The 26,439-nt window shown below is 42.2% G+C and overlaps 1 protein-coding gene across 5 annotated transcripts in view; it reads left to right on the plus strand.

Annotated features, from left to right (window-relative positions):
• PJA2 (praja ring finger ubiquitin ligase 2) overlaps window positions 1-26,439 on the plus strand; it is a 50,520-nt gene that overhangs the window by 22,591 nt on the left and 1,490 nt on the right. For 4 of the 5 annotated variants that reach the window (XM_033086614.1, XM_033086612.1, XM_033086610.1 and 1 more), the window contains exons 3-9: window positions 3,009-4,035; window positions 9,156-9,341; window positions 10,753-10,938; window positions 12,966-13,074; window positions 19,363-19,477; window positions 19,767-19,882; window positions 21,116-21,281. In XM_033086614.1, the coding sequence (XP_032942505.1) occupies window positions 3,009-4,035; window positions 9,156-9,341; window positions 10,753-10,938; window positions 12,966-13,074; window positions 19,363-19,477; window positions 19,767-19,882; window positions 21,116-21,196 (1,820 nt within the window). In that variant the 3' untranslated portion in view covers window positions 21,197-21,281. Of the gene's footprint in view, window positions 1-3,008; window positions 4,036-9,155; window positions 9,342-10,752; window positions 10,939-12,965; window positions 13,075-19,362; window positions 19,478-19,766; window positions 19,883-21,115; window positions 21,287-26,439 lie in introns of those variants that run through there. The other variant, XM_033086609.1, reaches the window with a different exon arrangement.

The following is a 26,439-nucleotide window of genomic DNA, read 5'->3' on the forward strand; positions in this document are numbered from 1 at the left end:
CATCTCTTTGTGTGTGTATTACAACTCTTCAAATTTATCTTACAAAACCATTTTGGATTGATTAACTTTCTTTGTCTCCACCAGTCTAGTTTTTCCCCAGCTGGTATTATATTTGGGTGGATAGGTATTTCCTAAAGTGCTGCATATTTTTTGAGTTAGAAGGAACTCACATGGAGTCCAACTCCCAGCTCTGCCTAGACCATCCCCAGAAATCACTCCATGTGCCCAGGAGTATTGTCCAAACACTTCTTGAACTTGGTCAAGCCAGTGATGTGACCCTGGGGAGCCTGCAGGGCCCAACCACCCTGTGGGACAAGAACCTTTACCCAATATCCAGCCTAAACCTCCCCTGACACAATTCAGGCCATTCCCTTGGTTCCTGTCACTGGTCACCACAGAGAAGAAACCAGTGTCTGTCTCTCTTCTTTGGGAATGTTGAAGACGCCACTGAGATCTCCCCTCTGACCAATTCACCTCAGCTGCTCCTTGTGTGGCTTCCCCCTGTTGATTGTTCACCATTTTCATGGCCCTCCTTTATACACTCTCTAATATTTTTATATCTTACATGGTGACACCCAAAACTGCCCCCAGCACTCGAGGTGAGGCTGACCCAGAGCAGAGCAGGACAATCCCCTCCCTTGCCCAGCTGGTGCTGCTGAGCCTTTATCCCCACAGGACAGGGTTGACCCTCCTGGCTACCAGGGCACTGCTTACACATGTTGAACATGTCATTGACCAGGATTCCCAGTGCTGTTCTCCAGCATCCCAACTCAGTGTCATCAGCAAACTTACTTAGTGTACCTTTTAGTCCTGTGTCTAAGTTATTTAATGAAGATTTGAAGAGCACAGGAGGATGGAGCCCTGCAGAATCTCACTAGTGACAGGTCACCCGTCTGATGTCACCCCACTCCCTGTCCCTGTTTGTGTCTGATCCATGAGCCAGTTACTCAGTCAACACATGGTGTGTTTGTGCAGCTGTGGGCTGGGTGTTCTGTCCAGAAGGCAGTATCAGAAGCTTTGCTAGAAGATTACATGAACTGGTTCCCTTGATCCTGTAGGTGGGATACCCTGTCATAAAACGAAATTAGGTTTGACGAACAGCACTACCTTCTCATGCAACCGTGCTGGCTGAGACCAATGACTGCATTTCGTTCAGGTTTTTCGCTACACCGAAGTACTAATCAGTCACTGAAGTGGACTGACAGACCTGTCTTTCCAGGGTCATCCTTGCCCTCCCTGAAAATTGGGACAGCATTAGACAACATCCAGTCAGTCTGGGACCACTGCAGATTCCCAGAATGGTTCAAAAATCATCAAGAGAAAGGCATTGACTGTGACATCGACTAGTTGACTACCCTCAGATGAATCCCATCAGGCCCTATAAACTTACAGAGATTTGGCAGGAGCAGCAGATCCTGTACAAGTTCAGGGTTGACTGGGAGTTGATTATTCTCATGGTCATTGTCCTCTAGCTCAGGGCACTGGGATGTTCTTGGACATCCTCTCTTCATCAGTCTTGAAGAAGGGCAAAGAAATCGTTTAGCCTTGTCTCTCTCCTTGTCTGTGAGGTGACCATACTTATCCTTTAATGAGCTAATGCTGTTTCTGTATTGCCTTTGCTACTGGCATACTTAATAAAGCTCTTCTTATTGTCCCTCACATTTCTGGCCTGCATCAACCCCAACTGAGTTTTGGCTGGATGAATTTTCTCTCTACAGTGGCAGCAGCATCTCTGTATTCCTCCCACGTCACTTCTTGCTTTAGCTCCAAAAGAAGATCCCTGATCATCCAAGGCAGGTTTCTGCCTTGCTTGACTTCCGGCATTTTTGGAATTGCCTGTTCCTGGCCCTTGGCACATGGTCCTTAAAAAATGACCAGCACTGACCCCAGTACTTCCAAAGAATTTTCTCAGGATCTCACTAACTAGTTCCCTGAGTAGCCTGAAGTCTGCTCTCCTCATGTCCAGAGCTGAAGTTTTTACTTTTCCCTCTGTTGCCAGGGACTTTAAACTCGATCACTTTATCTTCATTGTGGTCAAGACTGACTAGTCTCCACTTGGGTCATGAGACCCTCTGTTATCAAGAGATGAATCAAGGAGGCACCTTTCCCAGTTGTCCCTTTAGTACCTGTACCATGAGATTACCATCCAGGTACTTTAGGAATCTAAGAAACTGTAGAAGATGGGTAGAAGGAGATACTGGCAATATTATAAATATGACTGGATTTGATCCTTGGTAATGTACTATATGTGACTCTGCTTGAGCAAGAAAACTGGACTGGATGATCACTAGAGGGGCCTACCAACCAGCCTTGGCTTGTAGCAATTTTGTGGAGGAGGTTCAACATTCTAATTAATGTAACTGTAGTATTATTTCCTGGAAACCAGAGTTCTAGTGCTGAGTGGCATAGCTCTCATAAGATTTCAGTGCCAGGAATTCACCAGCCTAGTAATGGAGCCTCATGTAATGATTTAGATTCAATTTTGGACAAAATAATCTGGACTATTGCCTTGATTAGGAGTTTAAAAATTACTTAAACAAAGGAACGATTTTTTAGTGACAGTGGTATACACGTTTTTACCTTCTTTAACTCTTGCTGCTAGATTTGATGTTTATCATCTCTTTATGCAAGTGGTATTCAAGCGTAATTTGAAGGCTGTTTTCTTCTTATGAGGAGTTGCACTCAAAGGTGCAACAGTTTTCCTGTTACCTTTTCGTTCCATTTTATATAAACAATGTAAAAATTCTGTTTTTGTATGTGTTCCTTTAAGACCTTTTTCCCTTTCACATCTGTAGCTGGAATTGTATAATTTAACTCTGTTTCTGTAGGCTTAGTTTGTATAAATGAGAAAGTAAATATATTATTGAAGAATGATTGCATCTCTGATAAATGTTCCTATCACTTTGCACTGCAGTCCTAATAAATTATCCCTTCTTTTTAATGAGCAGTTGTTGTAGACAAGAATATTTCTGTTGATTTTGATTATTCCAGTGCATTCTTTCTTACAGCTTTCTCTGAAGATTCTAGTCCATTGGTTCAAGTTTCTGCTGATTTATTAGATGAGCCTTTGTCAAAAGATGCTGGCACTAGAGAACCTGTTTACCAAAGTGCATCAAGCCAAACTTCTGAAGTGACCACATCACCATTTTCTGTGTTCTGTTATGGCCTAGAAGGCAAACATATTTCACCAGACTTGATGAATCCTTATGAAAAATCTGAGGACCTTGCAGAATACGTGTCTGGAGGGAGTAATGATTTGAACGGTAAAAATGGAATTACTTTTGTAAACATTGACTCCTATGAACCAGATAGCAGTGATGGAGAGGAAGAGGATGCTCTAGACAAGTATTCTTGGATAAAAGAAGCAACTGGTCCAATTCAGGGAAGACTAGATAACATACTTTCTCAGTGTGAAAAAGAAGTGGAGTCTCTTAATGACTTACAGTCCCAAATGTCTGCTTTCAACCACAGCATTTATAGAGAAAATTGTGAAGAAGCAGGACCAATGCCTTTGGCAAGTCCAAACAATAGGACACTTAAATCTTCTGAAGATGAAGCTATACCAAAAATTAGTCTGAGTGATGACAGTTATGAAACACAGCAGGTAAAACATTTAGTGGATCTTGGAATTGGAACCCCCATACCAGTTGCTGATGTATTAAACATCAGTGATGGAGAAACTGACCAAGAAAATTCATCTGAGCTAGTCGTGAGACCTAAAATTAGAAAACAAAATATTGCAAAACAACTGGAGAGAGAGGATGATCTCCCTAATGATGATGAAGAGGAAAGTGATTACTGGAGGAGCACTGAAATTGCTGATGTCCAGCAATGCCATCCTGTGTGTCCCTTAAGAAATGGCAAAGACGAAATGAGTTCTGGTGTTTTCTTTCTCTCAAGAATGCAGAGTCATCAAAAGAACATAGAAACAGACTTCAGAAGAAATGCAATAGCTTTTCCAAGTGACAGTGCTTTTTGGAATGAATTTGAAGGCCACAATACACATTACTTAATGTCCCACAAAGATGAAGACAGGTAAAGTTTTGTTTGTATATGTGTTTTAGTATTGAATCTTTTGTGTAAGTAATGTGCAAAACTGAACAATATGTTAGCAAATGGACAATAAAAACTTGAAACATTTCAGAATATAATCAGATAACAAGACGCAAACTTTTTCTTTGTTATCCTTCACTCTTCTGGTAATGCAAAAAGCTTTTCCTTATGTCTGCAGTCAGAGCATCTTAACACTGAGGAATAATACTTGTTTATTTTTATTTCATTTTTACTGAGCAGATGGAGGTAAATACTGAAAGCCTTGTTCAGCTTTGAAAGTTTCCTTCTGTACTTACTCTTCAGAATTTGGCTTTTTGCTACCAAATCCCAGTATTCTGCATGACAGCCTATTCTTGTCTCCAGCGTTTTGAAAGAAATTGTTCTTCCTTGTAATATTTGAATAAAAACTTGATAGGGTTGCTTATAATCCCTTTCTAATGGAAATTCTTCAGACTACTAAGTGTTTCCAAAGTAGCTCTTAATTATTACAGTTTTAAATTTACAAATTGTTCCAACCTTCACATGAGATGCAGTATTCAGGTTCCTCCTGCTTTGAGCTTTTCACCCAAAAGACAAAGTAATTTGTATATACCTTACCTTGATTAACTCCTATTCATAAAATGTTATTTTAGAGCTCTTCACTATTAATTGGGAATTATACAACTGAGCTGTTTGAAGGTAGAAACGTTTCTAACCATATGATCATTTATGGAAGACATAGTAGTGTTTGTGATGGCTTTTTCCCCTATTTTTCTTGCAGTTTGCTTTCATCTTGTTGATTCTGTTCCCACGGCATTCTTTACAAGACATGTCTTCTGGATGTTGATGTGGCTGTCTTGTGCATGTGCTTGCCATTCCTAAGCTAACCTGCATTAGTAGATTGTGTTTCCTGTGTTTCTGTAGAGAAAAAGGCATGAAAATTAATTAGCATTAAATCTTGTCCTTAAAACATTGCAGAGTTGTCACTATGAGAGAACAAAATGCATTTTAAAATGTGATAGTAGACTTAGGGGCTTTTCTTCTTCAAGGTGTGAGTGTAGGGTCCTGCATTTGATTGGGGGGCGGAGGTGGGATAATGCCCAGTACCAGCACAGGCTGGGGGCTGACCCGCTGGAGAGCAGCTCTGCTGGGTATCACCTAGGGGGGCTGGTGGGTGACAAGTTGACCGTGAGGTAGTCATGTGTGCCCTGGGGGCCAGGAGGCAAAGTGGGATCCTGGGATGCATCAGGAAGAGTGTGCCCAGCTGGTCAGGAAGGTGATCCTGCCCCACTTCTTGGCCCTAATGAGGCATATCTGGGGTATTATGTTCATTTTTGGTTGAAGAAAGATATGGAGCTACTGAAGAGGTTCCAGTGGAGACCACAAAAATGATGAGGAGGTCTGGGGCATCTCTCTTAGGAGAGGTGGGATCTGGGCCTATTTAGTGTGGAGAAGAGAATACTGAGAGGGGATGTCACTAATGTGAATAAATATCCCCAAGGGGGTGCCAGGAGGATGGTGCCAGACTCCCTTCACTGGTTCTTAGTGACAGGACAAGGAACAATTGCATAAACTAAAACACAAGAAGTTCTACTACAACAAGAACAAATTTAGGTTGAGTGTGACAGAGCACTGGAACAGGTAGCCCAGGGTGGTCTTAGAGTCGCTCTTTCTGAAGACATTCCAAACCCACCTGGGATGGTTCTTGTGTCCCCTGCTCCAGGCTGGACTGCAGAATGGCAGGGAGGTTGGACTGGGTGATGTTCCAACCCTGACAATTCTTTGATTCTTAATAAAGGTACTTGCAAATGAATTCTTCAATTCCTTGTAAGGTTTACTTTTCTAAAATGTTTGTTAGTGCATAGTATTTTCCATATTTTAAATGCTGCTGCTAGAAGATTAAAATGCCATGAAGTATTGTTTGTATGTACATAATGTATTCTACAATTACAGCATTGGCTTCAGTGATGCATAGTGATGGGTTACTGTAGCATGTCAAAAAGAAACATGGATTATTTGAAATGTTCTTGATCATGACACTAAGTGAACTAGTAAACAGGAATCATGTGGTTTTAACTTAGAATCCTGTAATTAAAGTTCTAAAACCTAAAACCACTTATATTTACGAAATAAATTGTCAATGATTAGTCTGTAGAAAGGAGTAATATGTTCACTCTTGAAAGGTGAAGTTTATATTTAAAAGCTTAAACCATATTTTATATTTATGCAGAGCTGCATAAAAAGTGGATTTGACATACATGCCAAACTACATCCTTCAGCTCAGTGTTAGCTTATTCTCAAAATTTACCTTTTGGTTCTTGCAGTGTGGGCTTCCACCTCACATTTTCACTTCATGGAGGTGAACAGCTGTTGTGGTGTTAGCATGTGGAAGCTGTGTGGGAAGGAGAAAGTCTTGCATGTATGTTAGAACCATGTATGTCCTAAGTTGGAAGGGTAGTGGAAGGTCCCAGGGAGGGGTGGAGGGAGGAGGATCATATCCATTAGCTCCATCCATTTAATTTTGGACTCTATGACAGGATTTGGAGGGGATTCAGCCAGGGAAGGGACTATTGTCAGCAAATCCACATGCAGATGCTAAGTTCATGTGCTTTGCTTTTGGCAAGTGACAAGTTTGTAACTCTCTGACCATTAAGTGATGTTCCGCACCTGTGCGGAATTGAGCACAGTTAAATCCTGAGTTCTCAAATACTTAATGTTCTTCGGTTGTTTAGTGCTAGTGACTTCAGGTATATTCTTTTCTTGTTTGAATGACTGTGTAAAAACCTTAAAGAGTACAAATTTAACTGAAGCCAAAGGAGGAGTATTTTAAAGTGTCTTGGAAGTCATTCTCAGATTGTAAAATAGCAACAATTAAAACAAGAGATCTGAGTATCTCAACTAGTCTTAGAGTATGTGAGATGAAATTGTAAAATATATGTTAAAAATCCTGGTCAAACAAGGTAAAAAACACACAACATTCCAAACCAAACAAAACTCCCAACCCAAAACCAAAGAACCAAACAGAACAAAAGGTTAAAAAAAGTTAATATTCAACTTTAGATAGTGTAATATGAGATTCATTAGACTACATATCAAAAATTTCATAGTAGGTGTGATTTCTACTTTAAAGTACACTAATTTCACAATTATAAGCTGCATGTCCAGGTGTTGGCAGTTGTCTTGGGTTACAATACAGAGTGTGATAAAAGGTATCTGTTCTATCACCATCTGTTGAGTGTGGGGGCAGTGATCCTTATCTCCACGAGAGATATTCTGCTAATGGGCCATCCATTGAAACAAGGTGGGGCATTGTTCTTTATCTTTTCACAACCCATCCTTCCTCCAGCGAGTCATTTTCTGCTAATGACCCATTGAGTCCCACTGTGTGACTGATAAAATTACTTCATCCCACTGGAAGTTGCACCAGCCAGGGGGAAGAGCCCAACATTTCTTACCAAGATAAAAACAGAGGTTTTGCAACACTAAGGTAGCCCTTTCTCCACTGGACTCCAGAGGGAAACTAGATTTCTCCACATCACCACTGGATCTCTGGAGGGAAACTGCATCTTCTACACGACCACTGCTTCAATTGAATCACATCTGTCACTGCAAGGGGACTGCAACCACCATTTAATGGGACTGCTCGCAACACCCTGCCTGATGGGGCGTCAGGTTGTACTCTGACTTTGTCAGAGTTTGGAGTTTGTTTCTTTGTAGTACTGTATTTCTATTTTAATTTCCCTAGAAAAGAATTGTTATTCCTAATTCTTATATCTTTCCCTGAGAATCCCTTGATTTTAAAATTATAATAATTTGGAGGGAGGGGGTTTACATTCTCCATTTCAAAGAGAAGTTCCTGCCTTTCTCAGCAGACACCTGTCCTCCAAACTAAAACAGCAACTTTTCGTTCTTTGTCCATATCTAAGCTGCACCTGATTATAAGCTGCACTTCCAGGTTCGGACCAAAATTTTAGTCAAAATGGTGTGGCTTATAATCACGAAATTACTGTAATCCATTAAAATAGCCTAAAATTAATGAATATTCTCATTTTCATCACTTTTCTTAAAAGCCATCAAAATTGTGATAGAAAAATTTATTCCTTACTCAAAATAAAATGCCTGTGTATATAATCTGTATCTTGAACATGTTTATTCTTGTAAAAATTGCAGTGCATTCTATGCAGGTTTTCAAAAACACTTAAAATTCATTAAATTGGATGTTCTATTGGCATGTATTTGTAATATTTGCTAAAGGGAGGAAATTAGTGAGTTTCTAGGTGGAGAAGTAACGGTATATTTACACATACTGGGTTTAGCAGATTGGAAAACTGTGCTGTGAATTGCTTTATAAAATGAAGTCTAGTAAGTATGTTGGCTGTTTGCATGTGTGTTTTCTTTACCTTTTTGAAGTGACATAGCTAGTTGACTATATTTTGAATTTTGGTAACTCTCACTGTAGTGAGTGAATTGTCTAAGTGCCATTACCAATGGTGGCAGTAGTTCATCCTTCCTAAGGTTGTGCTAGCACTGCTATTTTGTTTAAGCTGCCCAAAGCTTATTGACTGTCCTTTTGTGTGTGGTAACTGAACAAATTGTCTTTTCAAAACTCCTTGCTATTCATCTTGTTTGGGCTAGTGAATCAAATAGTTTGCAGTAAGTCATCTTTTGTATCTTTCTATATTAAAAAAGGTCATTCTATATGGCTTATATGTTCTGACAGGTTTTACTTTAAATTTATTTGGCTGAACCATAAGGCTGACATGGATTATTATTTGTTAATCAAGCAGTGCCACTGCTTTTTTGTAATCTGGGAGAAAGATGTGTATAGTGAGTCTGATTTCTGTTCTGAAGTTGTTCCCTGTACACATGTGGCAAGGGAAGAACAAAATATTTTTATAAAGTAGGAGGGGTAGAATTTTTGAATTCTTTCTACAGCCTAACTTTCTTTTTTTTATCAACTCTATGTACACTGATTTGTAATGCATTGATAGATAGCACAAGATTAATTTCTCTTAGAAAATAATTACCTATATTGAGAGCAATGTTGATAGAAAAGTAGGAAATTGTTTTTTCCCCCATAGCTGTGCTTGAATTCATACTCTATTACCTTGTTTAAATTGCAGCTCAGAGTGCAGTGATGGAGAATGGTCTACGTCTGTACCTTCCTATTTTACTGCTGTGGAAAAAGAGCAGTCCTCAAGTGATGAAAGCTGGGAGACTATCTCATGCAGGGAGGAGCGTGACCCTGTTGTGCAGAGGAGCAGCAGTGGTGGGAAACAGGAGAACACACCCTTCTGTTTCCAAGAAGGGTATGCCTTTATTTTATTAACTGACTTCCTATAGCTTCTGGCATTGCCAGTAGTAGGGTATTCACATAGAATAACATTTACACAGAATAACATCTAAAAGCAGTTACTGTGCTAGCAACAATCATTTGCCTACATCACATTAGTCTGAGTAGTTGTATGTATTTCAAATCAGAGAAAATATGGCATTTCACGCAAACAGTTCTATGTAATGAAAAATGAAAGTGCACTGGCATGTAATGTCAGTATGGTTAATAGACTTAATATATTGACTTTAAAAAGCCAGTTAGGCAAGTTAATTGTTAAGATATGCATGTTACATAAGCATCTTTTGATACTGCTTAGGACTTCTTGAAAAGAAGTTACCTCTCTGCTTTATTGCTTCTCCTATTCCACTGCTGCTCCTTATTTTCTGCAGCCTTATCAGTGATTAAACTTTAATTGCTTGTTCTAGTAACTTTAAACTTATTTCATTTTTCCAGTCATTCAGTACTTTATAAACTGCAGCTGCCTTTGCTATAAGGCAAAATTTGTAGCTGTATGCAGCTAAGAAGAATATACTTGTTTTTTTTCTAAGCATCTAGTATTGACTCTAATTTAGATCTTTATAAAGCAAAGGCCACACCTAAACATTCTATCAGCTTCTTCCAATTTAGGTGCACAGTAGCTATTGCCAAACCGTCCATTTTATTGTTAATGCTTTTTTAGTATTCTCCACATTTTTGGGTCTTGGAGAACCAGTGTGGCTTCATGAAGGCTTCATGACAACTCATCTCTTTCAGAACAACAATAGTAGGAGCTGTGTGCTTTTTAACTTGCTTTGATATCAACAGCACAAATGTGTATGCATCTTTAACATAATTCCCCTTTATTTTCCTTTTTATAAGTAAAGTGGGCCTCACAGCCCCATGACTCTCTGTATCCAGGTGACTTGTGTTCCTCTAGAATATCCAGGAATGACAAGAGTCTTCCTCTTGCAAGATAGCTTCTCTTGCAAGTAGTACCTCTTCGCATCACATTCATGCCAAACTTTGCCATGGAGGCTGCTCTGGGGTGTCAAGACAATCTTTCTCCTTAATGCCTTTAGGAACTTGTAGATTAAGAAGAAAATGTTTAGTACCTGATGTATTAACCCTAGCAGGGATGTTGCCTGTACTAGGAAAAAATCACAACAAACTGCTTACTGTACTACTGGCCTTGAGCCACAGAATCATGGGTGTTACTAGATGCTAAGTCTGGAGCTGATACCAGTGGGAATTTCTTGAATTCTTATGGCAAATGCTAAATTTCTAATCTGGGACTCTGAAGTCTGGGAAACGTGCCTGTTTAATCTTTGTGTTATGTTTGGTTTTTGTTGCTTATGTGTGCTTGTAAATTCTCTTAGCCATTTAGCTTTTAATTTATTTATATAAAGGGAGCAGGCATTCTTGGAGGAAGGTGAAATTCCTTGGTTGCAGTATCGAGAAGAAGTAGAAAGTAGCAGTGATGAGGAAAATTATCCAATTAGTGATTTTGTACATCTTGGATTCTTCTTGTTGGATGGAAATAACAACCTTGAGGATGACTCCAGTATGAGTGAAGACCTGGATGTGGAGTGGAGGTATGCATTTGATAGTTGTCTGCTTTAATTTCAGAGGTTTTGTAGTTACTATTTTGTCTTCTATGTAAGATGTCAAAAGTACTCATGGCTATCAGTTTGTAGTTGCTTCAAGGACTAATAATCTCAGTTTTAAAGTTTAAGGTATTTCAAATGCTCTGTATCTTCTAATGAGGGAAAAGGGAATAGATCTGCTAAATCAGGCTGTGATTTGAGAAAGTTTTGATGCCCTAAATATGCAAGGCATGGGTGTATTTTTAAATTTAATTTTCAAGTGGAAGTGTAACAAAAATAAGGCAATATAAATGTTATCAGCATTCAAGTCAGTCATGTTTTATAATTGGTCTTTTTCTCCTTTGAAAATGTCATAACTTAGTCATTATAAATCTATTTTATTTCTCTTTGAAATACCATGCACTTACCTAATATTGTCATAATTTTGAATGTTTCACTCAATTTTCTGTCCTTAGATTACTGAAGGATATTGCAATCAATTTAGTATAAAAATGCTACAAATACCAGGCATAAAGTGATTGGAGACACATTCAAAATAGTGTAATGTATAATAGTGTAATGTGTTTGTTTTAGAATGTCATCGAAAAAAAGCTTTCCAGTGAAAAACATAACACTTCATCTCTTCTACTTATTAAAATATAAACTCAGACATACCAACACTGTTGTTTTCTACTTGTGAAGTTATATTGTGGAAAAGCATAAAAGGGACTAATGCATGAGAGTCCAAAATAGAAGTAAGGCATGTATTCTTACACTGTCAGGCAGTAAGCTAGCAATAGGGGTAGAAGCTGTGTTTTAGGTGTTGGAGGTTAGCCATGGTAAGCTTTCTAGTTACTTAAAACAGGAACAGAGATGTTAATGGTGTGTTAAGTTTTGTCATCTGAGCATATACAGCCCTGTACATCATTTCATTGTGCATGTTTTAAGATTTGATTTCTGAATTTCTAAAACAGAACTCAAAAGAGCTGCCAAGCCATGAACTGTGACACATGATATAATCATAATCTTATTGTTAGTTGTAAAACAACCTTAATAGCATACATTTGAAACATATTAGATGAACTTACACTCTTTCACAGTAAAAGCTCCCATCAGGATGTTGTGAAATATATACTATGGGAGTGTGGTACCAGTACTGGGACCAGGGCTAGGGAGCTGCAGAACTGCCTCTGAGAGGCTGGGGCTGCTTCATGTGGGACACAGCTGGTTCCAGCTGGCTCCAGTGTACTCATCACGGAGTGGTACTGGCAAAGTACTAGAAAAAGGATAAAAAATGATGAATGATGTATAGTAAGCCATGTGTGAAAGAGAAATGAGGATGATGTGAGAGAAACAACCCTGCAGACACCAAGGTCAGGAAAGAAGGAAGAGGAAATTCTCTAGGTGCTGGAGAAGACCATGGTAGAACAGGTAGGGATTTGCTGAAGGAACTGTGTCTGGGGAGAACCCATGCTGGAGTAGTTAGTGAAGGACTGTGGCTTGTGGGAAACACCCTTGCAGAGAGGAACTACACATGGAGAGACCACAACCCCTGTTCATTTCCCCTCTGCCCTGCTTGGGATAGGGGAACTTAAAGGACTCAAGAATGAAGGGGTGAAGTTGAGCCTGGAAATAAGGCGAGGGCTGAGGAAAAGTTGGTTTTGGTTTTGTCTTTGTTTCTCACCATTCAAATCCATTTTTTTTGGCAATGAATTCATAGGATCATAGAACAGCCTAACTTGAAAGGAACCTCAAAAGATCATCTGTATTGTTTAACCTTTTAGTTAAATTAAGGCTTTTCCTGAATTGAGTCTGTTTTGCCTGTGGTAGGGATTGATGAGTCATGGTCCTTTTACTTGACCCATAAGCCTTTAATCATATTCACCTGTTCTATGAGGCAGGAGACGGAGAGATCAGCTGGCTGGGTATCTGGCTGTTACTAACAAGTGATGTGCAATCATTTGATGTATCCATACTTTGTGTTGTAACTATACATTTTGAAAATAAGATGGTGTTTCCTAACCCATGTTTTTCAGACTACTTGATGAGTTTGGTGATGGCCTAGGACTTGCTCAAGCCATTCCTTACATGGAACCTCAGTTTCTCACATTTATGGCACTAGAGGGACGCTTAGAAGCTGTGGAGGTATTAAAATATTTTTTTATGGTTTTATATAAGTGATGTTGTGATACGAATGTTTATAGTTGAATGCTTTTTCAACTTAATCTGAAAATCAGAAGAATGAGGGAAGAAATACTTGCCTGTGTTAGCTTGAACTTTTGGGTCTGCAAATATGAAAATACAGTAATTTCACGAATACAAGCCGCACCGTTTTGACCAAAATTTTGCTCCCATACTGGAAATGCGGCTAATACTCAGGAGTGGCCAATATGTGAATAATTTTCTGACACTTTCAACCCTGGGAGTGCAAACCAAGTCTGTGCAAACTGCAATGTCAAGCTCCTGCCAGTAAAACCCTGCATTTACGCAATTGTTACAAATTGGTTACTCTGTTGCGCAGCGGGTGGAGCTGCTCCGTGCAGGCAGCACAGGGGGTGGGAAAGGCAGGGCAGCTCACTCCTGCTGGCCCCACGGCTCGGGGGAAGGCGAGGCAGCTCTCTCCTGCTGGCCCCGCGGCTCGAGGGAAACAGGGGCAGCTCTCTCCTGCTGGCCCAGCGGCTCAGGGGAAGCAGGGGCTCTCTCCTGCTGGTGCCGCGGCTCGGGGGAAGGCGAGGCAGCTCTCTCCTGCTGGCCCCGTGGCTCAGGGGAAGCAGGGGCTCTCTCCTACTTGGCCCCGCGGCTCAGGGGAAGCAGGGGCAGCTCTCTCCGCTTGGCCCCACGGCTCAGGGGGCTCCCGTCCCCGCATGCCGCCGCCGCAGGAGCAGGCAGGCTACATCCCTGGCTCCCATCGCCGCCGCAGGTGCCGGCGGGCTCTGTGCTCCCCCTGCCGCCGCGGGGCAGCGCCGGGCTGGAGTGACCGAGCCCAGCGGTGGCGGTGGCCGGCCCCGAGCATCCCCACCGAGCGGCAGCGCCGGGCTGGACCACCCACTCCTGTCAGCAACCCCGAGCCCTCATGGCCCGAGCTGAGCCAGTAAGCCCCGCCCTGCCGCGATTCTGTTACTGTTTGGCAACTTTGTTGCACACGGGTCCTCCCTGCGAACGACAGAGCGGCTTATGCTCAGGTGCGGCTGATTTGTGGACAAAAACCAAAATGTTTGCCAACACCTGGTGATACGGCTTGTACTCAGTGCAGCTTGTATTCGTGAATTTACTGTACATCTTGGAAGTTTTTTTAAAGGATGTACTACAAAAAGTCATTGATCAGCACCTACTCCTTTTAGTATGTGCATTTATTTCCTTGTACGGCAAAGAAAGTTACTGGTTTCTACCAGTATAAACATATGTCATTTAATTCTGAAGAATTTTGCCAGATTCTCTACATAACAAAGGAAATCTTTTACTTGAATCTGTGCCTGTGAATTGTCCCAGTTTTGGGTTTTTTTGCAAGAATACATTTGGATTTCTCAAAATTTTATTTATCAGTACTTCCACTGACTTTTTGACTTTTCTGTATTTATGCCTTTATCTTTACCTTGCTCTATCCCATTTCACCTGTCTAAATTTGGATAGGCAGGTGATAAAGCATTTATTATCAAGAATAAGCATGGTTATGGTCTTTGTCTTTTGTTTATTACTTCAGGTTGGTCAATGTCAGTGAATATTGAGCTAGCTGAAATCCAGTCTGATGCAGCACAACAACTCTTGCACTGCCAAAAATCTCCCCTGCAGAGTATTTGTCAAAATAAGAGTTAAATCATGTGTAGACATATAATGTGGTGTTACAACAGCAGAACTGAATGTTCTGTGAGTGACGTAAGTTTAGGGCAGCAAAGGGCAGTTTGACTACTAGAACCTATTTTAAAGGGGTGAACAGGGCAGGCGGTACGTCACAGTGTGCTTGCAGACAAAATACCAAGGGCACTTTGAAATGCTTTGTAAAGCTGGCAGACAGTGGAACAATCACAGATAATGGATTTTTTCCCATGGATATGTGCAAAGTCAATGATTTCCTGAATAAGCTTCCCAGGTCTTTTCCAAGGCAGTGGAAGTGCTGTTCCCTTAAGTTGGCAACCATACAATTTCCAGGTTTTGTATGTCCCTGAAGGTATATGGGAGGTCATAATTCATGATCAAGTATCGCAGGGCCTTCTTCTGCTGTGCAGGATCTTGTTAACATTGCTCATTTAGAGACACTTCATTAATGTGGAGAAGGTCTCTTGATATCCTTATTGTAAAAGCAGTATTTTGAAGCCATATATAGAGAAAATTCTTGTCTCTTTCATAGCTGCTGGTTCTCACTACATAAAAAACCCCCCAGTACTGCAAAAACAGTTGACCTTCTCCTTTCCACCAAAGCAATAGGATCTGTGTAGAGAGGGGAAACTAATCCTATGTTTTTTTCATCTACACATTAACATTTGAAAAGGAGATTGAGTTTATTATGACTCTTAAGTTTTTCTTTGCATTCCTGTGTAACATTTGCCTAAGTACTCTGTCACAAGACATGTGTGCCGTCCTGTCAGAGTGATCTGTAAAAGTAATCCTAGGTGATTATGTGCATGGCTGGCCGAGGAGGTGCTATAATTACATTTGTGTCACCAGGTACAGAGCGTCACTGAACACCATTAGCAAGCAGGCGGATAACTACAGAGGTACCTGTGGTACAGGGCCCTGTGAATGTGGAAAAGCCAATTGTCATACGTAGCATTTGTGCTTGAAAGTAGCACACAAGGGTGTGAAACTTTAAGGTAGCGATAGAAGTCTGCCGTATTTGGAATCAGTCAGCAGAAGGTGGTAACTGAATAATTAAAAGAAGAGTTGTATGGACTGTGACCACATGGACAACACAGGTTTTGATTAAGGAATCCAGATATTCTTGTCAAACCTCAAGCAAAATACAGAGCACTTATTTTTACAGTATGAAGTGGCTACTAAAATTGTTCAGAAAATACGAGCAAAATAATGTATTGCTTTGAAATACTTGAAAGGGATGTGACACAAGAAAGCATCCAAAATTCAAGTGTATCTTGATTGGAGGGGAGGGAGTGGGAGAGATCTATCCCCAATAATTGCGACATTTGGAAGGGAGAAGTAATGAAAATATTAGATACTTGGTTTGAAAAGCTATGTTCTGTAAGGCTCTGGGTTCCTAAAAATTAATAGAATATATGTGTGATTTTAAACTTTCATTTCTTCCAGCTGTTACAAGGAAAATACATATCTGGGAGTGTCTAGTCTACTTCATTAGCAGTATGGAACAGACTGGTTGCCTCTGCTGCATCAGTGAAAAGAATACTTTATAAGTATTTCCTGTGCCAATTCACAGATGTGAGGAGCTCAAACCCCTGTAGACTGTAGCGCTCTTAACTGGAAAATATTCAGCATTTTCTGTTTGGTACATGGAGAAGTAAGCAGTCACACAAGTAATAAGAGGAAGTACAGTTATTTTGAAGATACATCCTATAAAAGTCATAAAACAGACACTGCTTTGTGTTGAAAATGTGGCTTTCAGCCTCAGAGCCAATGTAAGGCATTGCGTCCATGATGTTTCTTTTGTGTAGGCTTCAGAAGCAAGCAAGAAATACAGTGGTTTTTGTTTGAGAATACTCATGCTGGATATAAACAGAAGTTTGACACATAAATCATACTGCAACCTTCTGTATCCCTGAGATGTTACCTAGTTTTTGCAGGTGTAGTAGTTACTCTGATTAAGCATGGTATTTTTACCTACAGTTTATTCTCAGACCATTGCAGTTGGAGCAAAAACCAAATACAAATACTAAAATCATCTTAACGTTAGTAAGGTATTATTGCCTGCTGTACCAGAATTTGATGGGTATTAGTTGTAAAATGGGAACAATGTACCTGTTTTGTAGGGGGACTTGCACATGGTGCTAGGGATAACCCCAGGTTTTTACTTATACTGACATTTCTAGATGAGAATACATGTGGCAGTAGAAGCTATAAATACTTCTTAGCTCATGTTGATCTCTTTCTGCCACAAAGGTTTGCCTGTAGGTGTAAAACTGTTAGTTTAGATCTGTGGTAGTGTGGTAGCTTGAGCTGTCTTGTCACTGTGATCCAAGTCCAGGCATGTTTTCGGGTTGCAGCTATAGTAACTTCAGGAAAAGTTTAAGAGGAAAGACTTCTGAAAAGGTTTCTGTATAATCCAGTGTTTCTCTAGTGTATAGAACTTATTAGTTAAGTGTATTCCCAATGCTACAAAAATAACATACTGTCTTACACTTCTTAAACTTCTCAAAACTAAGAGTTTTGTGCCCAATAGAGTAAATAATGTTCAAGCTGATTAGAACAGTAAGTAGTCGTACCTAAAGGATATGACTAATTCATTCAGGGCGTGAACCCAGTGCCTCTGTGTTCTTGGTTCTTCAGTTTCAGTTTGTTTGCTGTTCAAATAGCTAGTCCATTTCTCAGCAAATATAACCAAATATTCTGAGTTCTGTGATTTTTATCTTTTTTTTTCTACTGGATATCCTTTCAGTGTCTTACGTAGTTGAATATATAATGTACACAGCAAGTATGGTATAAACTTGTAGTCTTAAAGATTTTGTATGGTAAAAAGCTTGAGTTTAAAAAAAAGTTACTTCAGAGCATTTTGTCTGTCTTAAGATTTGAAATATCTACATGGATTTTAGGATTTTTATTTTTTGTAGTTTAGACTGTTAGTGTAGCCAAGGTACTTAATATTTTTTGTTTGTGCCCAAGTAATTCAATAGTTGAAGCCAGGAAACACATTAATAAGGCATTTATTTTCACAAGCAAAATGAAAGGACAGTTTTGGATTGGCAAGCTTTATTATGTTTTCAACCTGCTGCCTTTTCTGTAACTTTATAAAATTAGCAAATGTTTATTATAGATTACAGTAATTTCACGACTATAAGGCGCACCCTTTTGACTAAAATTTTCCCTGGAACCCGGAAGTGCGCCTTATAGTCCGGTGCGCCTTATCTGATGGACAAAGTTCAAAAAAATTGCCTACCCGGAAGTGCGAGCTGCGAGCCACGGGGGGAGCCGGCAGGGCCATGGCTGCCAGGTGGAGGTGGGGCGGAGCAGGGGCGGGCACGCCCCGGCCCTGTGGAGGCGGAGCCGCCCCTCCAGAGGCACGCCCCGGCCCTGTGGAGGCGGAGCCGCCCCTACACAGGCACGCCCCAGCCCCATGCAGGCGGAGCCGTCCCTCCAGAGGCACACCCCGGCCCCGTGCAGGCGGGATGGCCCCTCTAGAAGCACCCCCCCAGCCCCGTGCAAGCGGAGCCGCCCCTCCAAAGGCACCCCCCGGCCCCGTGGAGGCGGAGCCGTCCCTCCAGAGGCACCCCCCAGCCCCGTGCAAGCGGGACGGCCCCTCTAGAGGCACCCCCCGGCCCCGTGCAAGCGGGACGGCCCGTCCAGAGGCACCCCCCGGCCCCGTGCAAGCGGGACAGCCCCTCTAGAGGCACCCCCCGGCCCCGTGCAAGCGGGACGGCCCCTCCACAAGCACCCCCCGGCCCCGTGGAGGTGGAGCCGCCCCTCCACAGGCACCCCCTGGCCCCGAGGAGGCGGCACGGCCCCTACAGAGGCACGCCCGGGCCTCGTGGAGGCAGAGCCGCCCCTCCACAGGCACCCACCAGCCCCGTGGAGGCGGAGCCGCCCCTCCACAGGCACCCCCTGGCCCCGGGCAGGCAGCACGGAGGGGCGGCGGCCATAGCCCGGCCCCGGAGAGGCAGCACGGAGGGGCGGCGGCCATAGCCCGGCCCCGGAGAGGCAGCACGGAGGGGCGGCGGCCATAGCCCGGCCCCGGAGAGGCAGCACAGAGGGGTGGCGGCCATAGCCCGGCCCCGGAGAGGCAGCACGGAGGGGTGGCGGCCATGCCCCGGCCCCGCCGGATGCAGGCGGGCCTGGGGCCCCGCGGCACCGCCCCTGCCAGGTACAGGTGGGCCCGGGGGCCAATGACTGCCGGGTTGAGGCGGGGCCTCGGCCAGCAACCGCGCGGAGGGAGCTGGGGGCGGAGCCTCGCTGCAAAAAAAAAGTGCGCCCTATAGTCCGGTGCGCCTTATCTGATCTACAAAGTTGCGAATTTTGCCAACTCCCGGCGGGTGCGCCTTATAGTCCGGTGCGCCTTATGGTTGTGAAATTACTGTAAGTTGTGACTCTGTCCTCATACTCTAAGAATGTTTTAAGACCAAGGCATTGTTGTTTTGACCTTCAGTTTCCTCTCTTCATTACAAAAATAAAAATCATGTAATGGTTAGTTTGACACGTATCTTCCCTTTAAAAAAGTAATACTGCTAGAATTGAATTCCTTTTCTTATTTGTTTGTTTTGTATGAAATGTTACATTTATGAGTGAGAGAACTTGATCTCTGCTTACTCCTTTTAGACTGCTCTGGCACAGTTGGAGTCTCTTACATTTGATGTTGAACAGACTCATCCACCAGCTACGAAAGAAACTATAGATTGTCTGCCACAGATTATCGTTACATGTGACTACAATGGTATGAAAAAATAATGAAAAAGTAATTTCAACAGAGTTTGTAGGAACAAAGTCAACGTTTTCTAATACCATAGATGTAATATTTAGGTATACTTACTACTTTATGCTGTTTTGAGATCTTTTGAATCTGAATATAATTTTGATCTATTTGGAAAACTAATCTTTAATGGAATTATTGTGACTGTACTTTGTCGCCATTTATGATACTGTTGATAATACATGTATTTTGATTTGAGCTTATCTCAAATGTGAAACAAGGTATTAATACTTTTTCCTCATCTTGGGTTTAGGTCAAGAACAGTGTTGTACTATCTGTTGTAGTGACTATGTGGAAGGTGAAATCATAACAGAGCTACCCTGTCGTCATTTGTTTCACAAACCTTGTGTAACTCTTTGGTTACAGAGAGTAAGTACTACAGGATTGGTGGAGGATTGTGGGGGGTGTTGTGTATTTTGTGTATTCTTCTGGGAAGAACAACTTTAACTCTTTGAAAATGTGAGATAAAATACCAAGAAATAACTGGCTGTTGAATTTATGCATTATGGAATCAAATTCTTGTGTAAGTGAAGAAATAAATTTGTATTTGTACTTACCTGAAGGGCAATTTTTTAAATAAAGGGAATATTTCTGTAAGGAAAAACATGTTTTCCTTTAATAAGAATGAAAGACATAAATAAGTTATAACTTGTTTTGATATAAGAAGAGCTTTCTTTACTATATTCCTACCTTGAAGTTAAGATGATAGAATCATTTTCTCTGAGAAGAGCACAGGGTTTGCTCTGTCTTACCACAATGTCATAGTGACATTTATGTCACGTTTATGGTGACAGCTCAGGCTGGCAGAGGAAATACTAAAATGCTTGCAGATTAAGTTTTTTGAAATTACCTTTCGTAATTCTATATGATACTAGATTTCATTTTCATGATCTGTAATCAGTTTCCTTCCAAATGCCTTAAAAAGGCTTGCATCATGTTGAAGTCAGACTAAAACAACTAAAACAACCATAAATAATGAGCTGGTATTTTTTTTAGTTATGCTTGCACTCTCCTTTATGTGCAGTGCAAGCTTGGACTTGGTAATTCTCAGTGAGCTTACAGTGTAACACAGTTTCCTCAGGAATATAAGAGAAAGATAGATTGTACCCTGGGGGTCATATCAGAACACTTCTAGCATGGAGGGTTGATGGGTTTAGTTGATGGGTTTGTAATATTTTCTACCTTGGTAATGTTGATTACCATACTCATTTTTCTTGGTTTATACATCCTGCCTTTTTTTTCTGTTGTCATAATAAACTGCTACTGCTGAAAACTAGGACAAAATACTTCCTCTTAGATTTGGGCTGTACCTAACTTATTTTTAATCCTTACCTCAAAAAAAAGTCCCATCTGTAAAATCAATGCTGTGAAGGAGAATCTGAAGCATTTGCTGTGTAGCTGGTGTAAAAGCAAAACAAGTCTTTCTTCTGAGTTTGTATTACCTGTCAGCTCCAGGTAGTTATGCAGTCAGATTTGAGTTTGAAGTAGAACTGTTGTGGAGACCCTAATGTTTTAATGTTTTAAATAACTTTTAGCTTCTCAGTAAAATTGAATGCAAACTGTGCAAATGACCTAAATGGTGTTTTTTTTCTCTTTCTGTAGTCGGGAACATGCCCCGTTTGTCGTCATGTGCTTGCACCTGTACTTCCCGAAGCCGCTGATGACACTGTTTTTTTTATTTGATTGATGATTCAGCATCTTACTGCTAACATTGCTACGGGATCCTCGGACTAGTGTCAGAAATAAAATCTGCCACCAAAATAAAAATGTAAATTTTGCTGGTTTTAATAACAGTGTGAAAACAATTCAGTATAAAATATTAATATATGGATTGGCTTGGGTTGGAAGGGACTCTAAAGATGATTTGTCTCTAACCCTCCTTGCTGTGGGCAGGGACACCTTCCTCTTGACCAGATTACTCCAAGTCCCGTCCAACCTGGCCTTGAACAGTTCCAGGGATATGGGGCTTCCACGGCTTCTCTGGGCAACCTGTTCCAGGGCCTCACCACCCTCACAGTAAAGAACTACCTCCTAATCTGTAATCCTAACCTCTCTTTTTATTTGAAACCATGTCCCGCTTGTCACATACCACTGTGAATAGGCCCTCTCCATCCTTCTTATGGAGTCCCTTCAGGGACTGGAAGGCCACAATTTGGTCACCTCAAAGCCTTCTGTTCTCCAGGCTGAAAAATCCTCATTTTCTCAGCCTTTTCTCATAGCAGAGGTGGTCCATCCCTCTGATCACCCTGCTGTCCATCCTCTGGACTCTTTCCAGCAGCTCCATGTCCTTCCTGTGCTGGGACCCCAGGGCTGGAGGCAGCTCTGCAGGTGGTGTCACACTGGACTGGGGCAGAGGGGCAGAATCCCCTCCCTTCCCTGCTGCCCACGTGGCTCTGGATGCAGCCCAGGACACACTTGGCTGTCTGGGCTGGGAGTGCCCATGGCTGGGTCATGTCCAGCTCTCATCCCCAGCACCCCCAAGTCCTTCTGGGCAGGGCTACTCTTGATCTGTTCATCCCCAGCCTGGGTTGGCACCAGGGATTGCCCTGACCCAGATGCAGCACCAGCACCTGGCCTTGTTAAACCTCAGGAGATTCCCAGAGGCCATTTCTTGAGCTTTTCCAGGTCCCTCTGGATGGCATCCTGTCTCTCAGGAGTATCAACTGCACTGCTCAGCTTGGTGTCATCTGAGATTTGCAAAGGGGGCACTTGATCCCCTTATCTCTGTCACTAATAAAGACATTAAAAAGTTCTGATCCCAACAGGGATCCGTAAGGGCCGCCGCTTTTCGCTGTTGCTTGGGACTCTGAGCCATTTATCCCCACAGTGTGGACATGGCCATCCAACCACTTTTTAGCAGTCTAGCAGCCCACTCATCAACTCCATTTCCAATTTAGAGACCAGGATGTTGTGGGGGATGCTATCAAGGGCTTTGCTGGACTCCAGATGAATGACACTTGTAATCCTTTATTTATCTACTGCTGTGGTCACTCCTTTATAGAAGGCCACCAGGTGGGAAAGAATGAGAAAGCAAATGGAAAAAATAAGCTTGTTTCCGTTCAAGTTTCATGTTATCTACACAGGTGCCAGTACATTGGAAGCATTCAGGTTCTGACAGGTTAATAAATTAATTTGTTTGGCCATTAGACAAAGAGGTAAGTATTTTTTCCTAACTAGCTGCAGCAATAGTAATTAACACAGTGTGAAAAGAACATCCCTGGAGTCAAAGGGAAAGGTCCAAGGATTTTTGATAAGGTTACAGGGTAAGCTGTCTCATCAGTTGAAACTCTTTATGCCATTTCCTCGTTACACAAGGCAGAAAGCTCCTGTTTCCCCTTCTTGACTTATTCTGTGCTTGATTGAACGCCAAGGAAAACAAACGTTTTTTTTATCAAGTAAAGCTGCAAAATGCAATTATTCTCTATCTCTAAAAAATAACTCCCTACAAACCTCATAAGCTGCTTATATAAGCTGTGAAAAGTGTTTGGATCAGAGTGTCTGCATTGAAAGAGCCCTTACACATCACCTAGTTCTATTCCCCTCCTGCTGTCGGCAATAGCTTGTTCTAAGCTCTGTCCAGACTAGCCTTGAAAACTTTCAGGGATGGGGCAGCCATGGCATATCCAGAAGGTCTGTTCTGTCTGTGGTGTGCTTCACCACCCTCACCGTAAACAATTTCCTTCCAATATCTAATCTGACCTTCTCTCGGTTTAAAATCCTTACTCTTCTTATCACTGGACTCCCTGTAGCAACCCCTGGAAGGCTGCTCTAACATTCCCTCTGGAGCCTTCTCTTCTCTGGGTCGAACAACCCTAACTCTCTCAGCCTGTGCTCACAAGGGAGGTGCTCCAGCTCCCTGGATGTTTTTGTAGCTCTCCTCAGGTTCTGCTTGAGTATGAGTGTCTTTCTTACTCTGAAGGCACCAGAGCTAGACAAAGCAATCCAGGTGGGGGGAGAATGCTGAGAGTGAAGCAGGAAGGCAGAATCATTCTTGACCTGCTGCCCACAACCTTTTAACACAGCCCAAGATGGGTTTGGCTTTCAGGGCCGCCAGTGCCCATGGCTGGGTCATATCAAGCTTTTTGTTATCCAGCATCCCAAGTACTTCTAAGTACTGCTCTCAATCCATTTCCTGCCCAGCCTGAGTTTATGTTCTACTTGGAATTACTCCAGCCCAGGTTCAGGACCTTGCACTTGACCCTGTGGAACCTCATGAGATCCTCATGAGGCCCCTCTCAGGCCTGTCAAGATCCCTCTGGGTGACACCCCTCCCTGCCGTGTGTCCATCACACCACACAGCTTGGTGTCAGCAGATTTGCTGAGGGTGTTCTGCTCACAGTGTCCATGTCACTGGGAAAGGTGTTTAGCAGGGCCAGTTCCCACAGCAACGCTGGAGGAATCTGCTTGTCCCTACTCTCCACTGGGGACCATCAAGCCATTGAGCCCAACCCTTTGAATGTGACTGTCTTGTCTGTCAAATCTGTGTCTCTCCCATTTCGAGAGAAGGATATTGTGTGGTACAGAAGTCAAGGACTCCTCTCAGAGCAATGGAGTCCTGGATCCCAGTCTGTGTTTCTGTTCCCACTGTAAGGACATCTCTGTTTGAGTGCACTGTCCAAGTGGGTTGAAGTCTTGTGACCTGTTTGTCTTTACTTTCCGTTTATGGTAATTTCACGACCATAAGGTGCAATGGATTATAAAGCGCACCTCTGGGAGTCAGCAAATTTCACAGCTTTGTACATTATATAAGGTGCACCGAACTATAAGGCACACTTTTTTTTTTGCAGTGAAGATCCGTACCACACACAACAAAGTAACAAATTAGTAACGGAATCCTGCCATCATGGAGTTTACTGGCAGGTGCTCAATTTGCAAACATTTTTCACAGATTGGTGTAGCCTTTAAACGCAGCCCCAAGTGTCCTCCCCGTGTGCAGGCCCCGGCACTCCCGCCCGCCCCCGGCTGGCGAGGCGGAGCTCGGGGCAGCTCGGGGTGACCGTGGCTCACACTTCAGGACTGCCCATGGTTTGGGGCGGCTCGGGGCCACCCGCTCCCTCCCTCCCCTTGCAGCTCCTGCTCGCCGGGGGCTGCCCAGTCCCGCCCACCCTGTGCGGGTCCTGCCGACCGCAGCTACCTGCTCCTGCCCCCCCTTGTGGCTCGGCACTCCCATGGCACCGCCCCCCCTCGCGGCTCAGCTCAGGGCTCGCATTTCCGGTTTGGCAAAGAAAGAGCTCTTCACCAACCTCCTCTCCTTGATCAGTTAATGTGTAGTGGACCCCAACCACAAGATTTCTGTTGTTGGCTTAGTCTCTGGTTTCTATCTGTGAGCTCTTGATTTTGCAAAACAGCACACAGCTGCAGTTTTGTGTAATCAGTCTCATTTTTGACATAGTGGAAAACTGCCCCAACTCTATTTTTTGCTTGTCCTTTTTGAATAGTTTGTAGCTCTCAGTCACAGCACTCCAGTTGTGTGATTTGTCCGAGCAATGTTCTGTGGCAGCAATCAAGTCATGGTTATGTCTCCTTTTCTGTAAAGATGAGCTGGATTCTCTTCTGGATTTTTAATCTCTTGCATGAGTTCAGTGCAAGATCATAAATATCTGAGCCTTTGGAGGCTCTTACTCCAACAACATTCAACTAATAGTACCTTTGTGTTTGCTTAAGCAGTTTTTTCCATTTCTCTGTTGGATTTGTCAAGCCTGTGGGATCTGAAGTAGTTTAAATGAATTCCTCATTTTATTTCTTTTCTTTATTTATTTTATTTCCCCATAATTATTTCCTTGTTATATTTCTTTCTATTTTCTGCTTCATCAGTTGTCTCTGGTCTTTGGAGTGAAAGTGTTCAGCTGAAGCTCTCACTTATAGGCAGTTTTTCATCTGCCTTCACTCACCAATTGTGTCTGTTTCAGAACTGTGCACCACTGGTTCCACTCACAGCTTGGCACTTTTAACAGTGCACTGTTACCTCTGGGGCTTATCTGACAACCTTGGAGCCTCAAGATGTGATGCTGCTTTGGCCCTAGTGCTTTCCTTGAATTTTCATACTCTACATTGAAAATAATCTGCCACTGTGTTTGTGCATGGTGTCATTTCCCCTCTGAATACCTTTCTGGTGGATTAGTGTTTTGGGTCATCTTTCCAGGCTTGAATTTGCTGATCATCAGATTGACTTTTTACATGGTGGGGAACTGTGTGCTCTGATATCAGTTTCTGATACCAGAAACTCAGTCATTATCATCTGCAAAAAAAGGAACAAAAAAAGAAGGAGAAAACAAAACACGAAAACCTCATATACCCCAATCCCCCTTTTCAGTCCAGTAAAATACAGTGTGGAGAAAGCCAACAATCTTCTGCTTTGAACAGTCCATATTTGCTTAGAGCACACTGAAAGTTTTCTTCTTTTGGTTTTAACATCTCCCAAACTTATTTGAAAGGTAAGTGATCAAACTTTTAGGGACAGCATTTAGGATTAAATACTAAATGTTAAATGTTTAACTATTTCCAAGATATTGCCTTCTTGTTGTATTTTTAAAGATATAAAAAGTGTTATATTATTCAGTTTGTTTAAAGAATCGCGAGTTTGTGTTGCACAAAAACTGAGTGTTGCAACAACATAATTCTTCTGAACATGAAGAATACAGTTTTTGAGAGTTTTTTCCTCCAAAGATAGTTTGCCCATTTTAAGTTAAAATCATGATAATGAAATATATCTCATAGGAGAAGGGAACTGGCTATAACATGTTGACATGATGGTATGATTTGATATTTGTGACCTATTTTGCAAAGCACAGAATTTCCTGACTTTGGGGTGTTTGGTTTTTTGGTGGCGCTAGCAAAGCCTGCTGAGTGATCTTCAGAGCTCTTCTTTTTTTCTGGTTATTTTTAGTTTTTCTGTTTTGTTTTTAGAAACCTCCCCTGTGTGGGAA

Source organism: Catharus ustulatus (assembly GCF_009819885.2).
Source record: "Catharus ustulatus isolate bCatUst1 chromosome Z unlocalized genomic scaffold, bCatUst1.pri.v2 scaffold_29_arrow_ctg1, whole genome shotgun sequence".
In the NCBI taxonomy this organism is placed as follows: domain Eukaryota; kingdom Metazoa; phylum Chordata; class Aves; order Passeriformes; family Turdidae; genus Catharus; species Catharus ustulatus.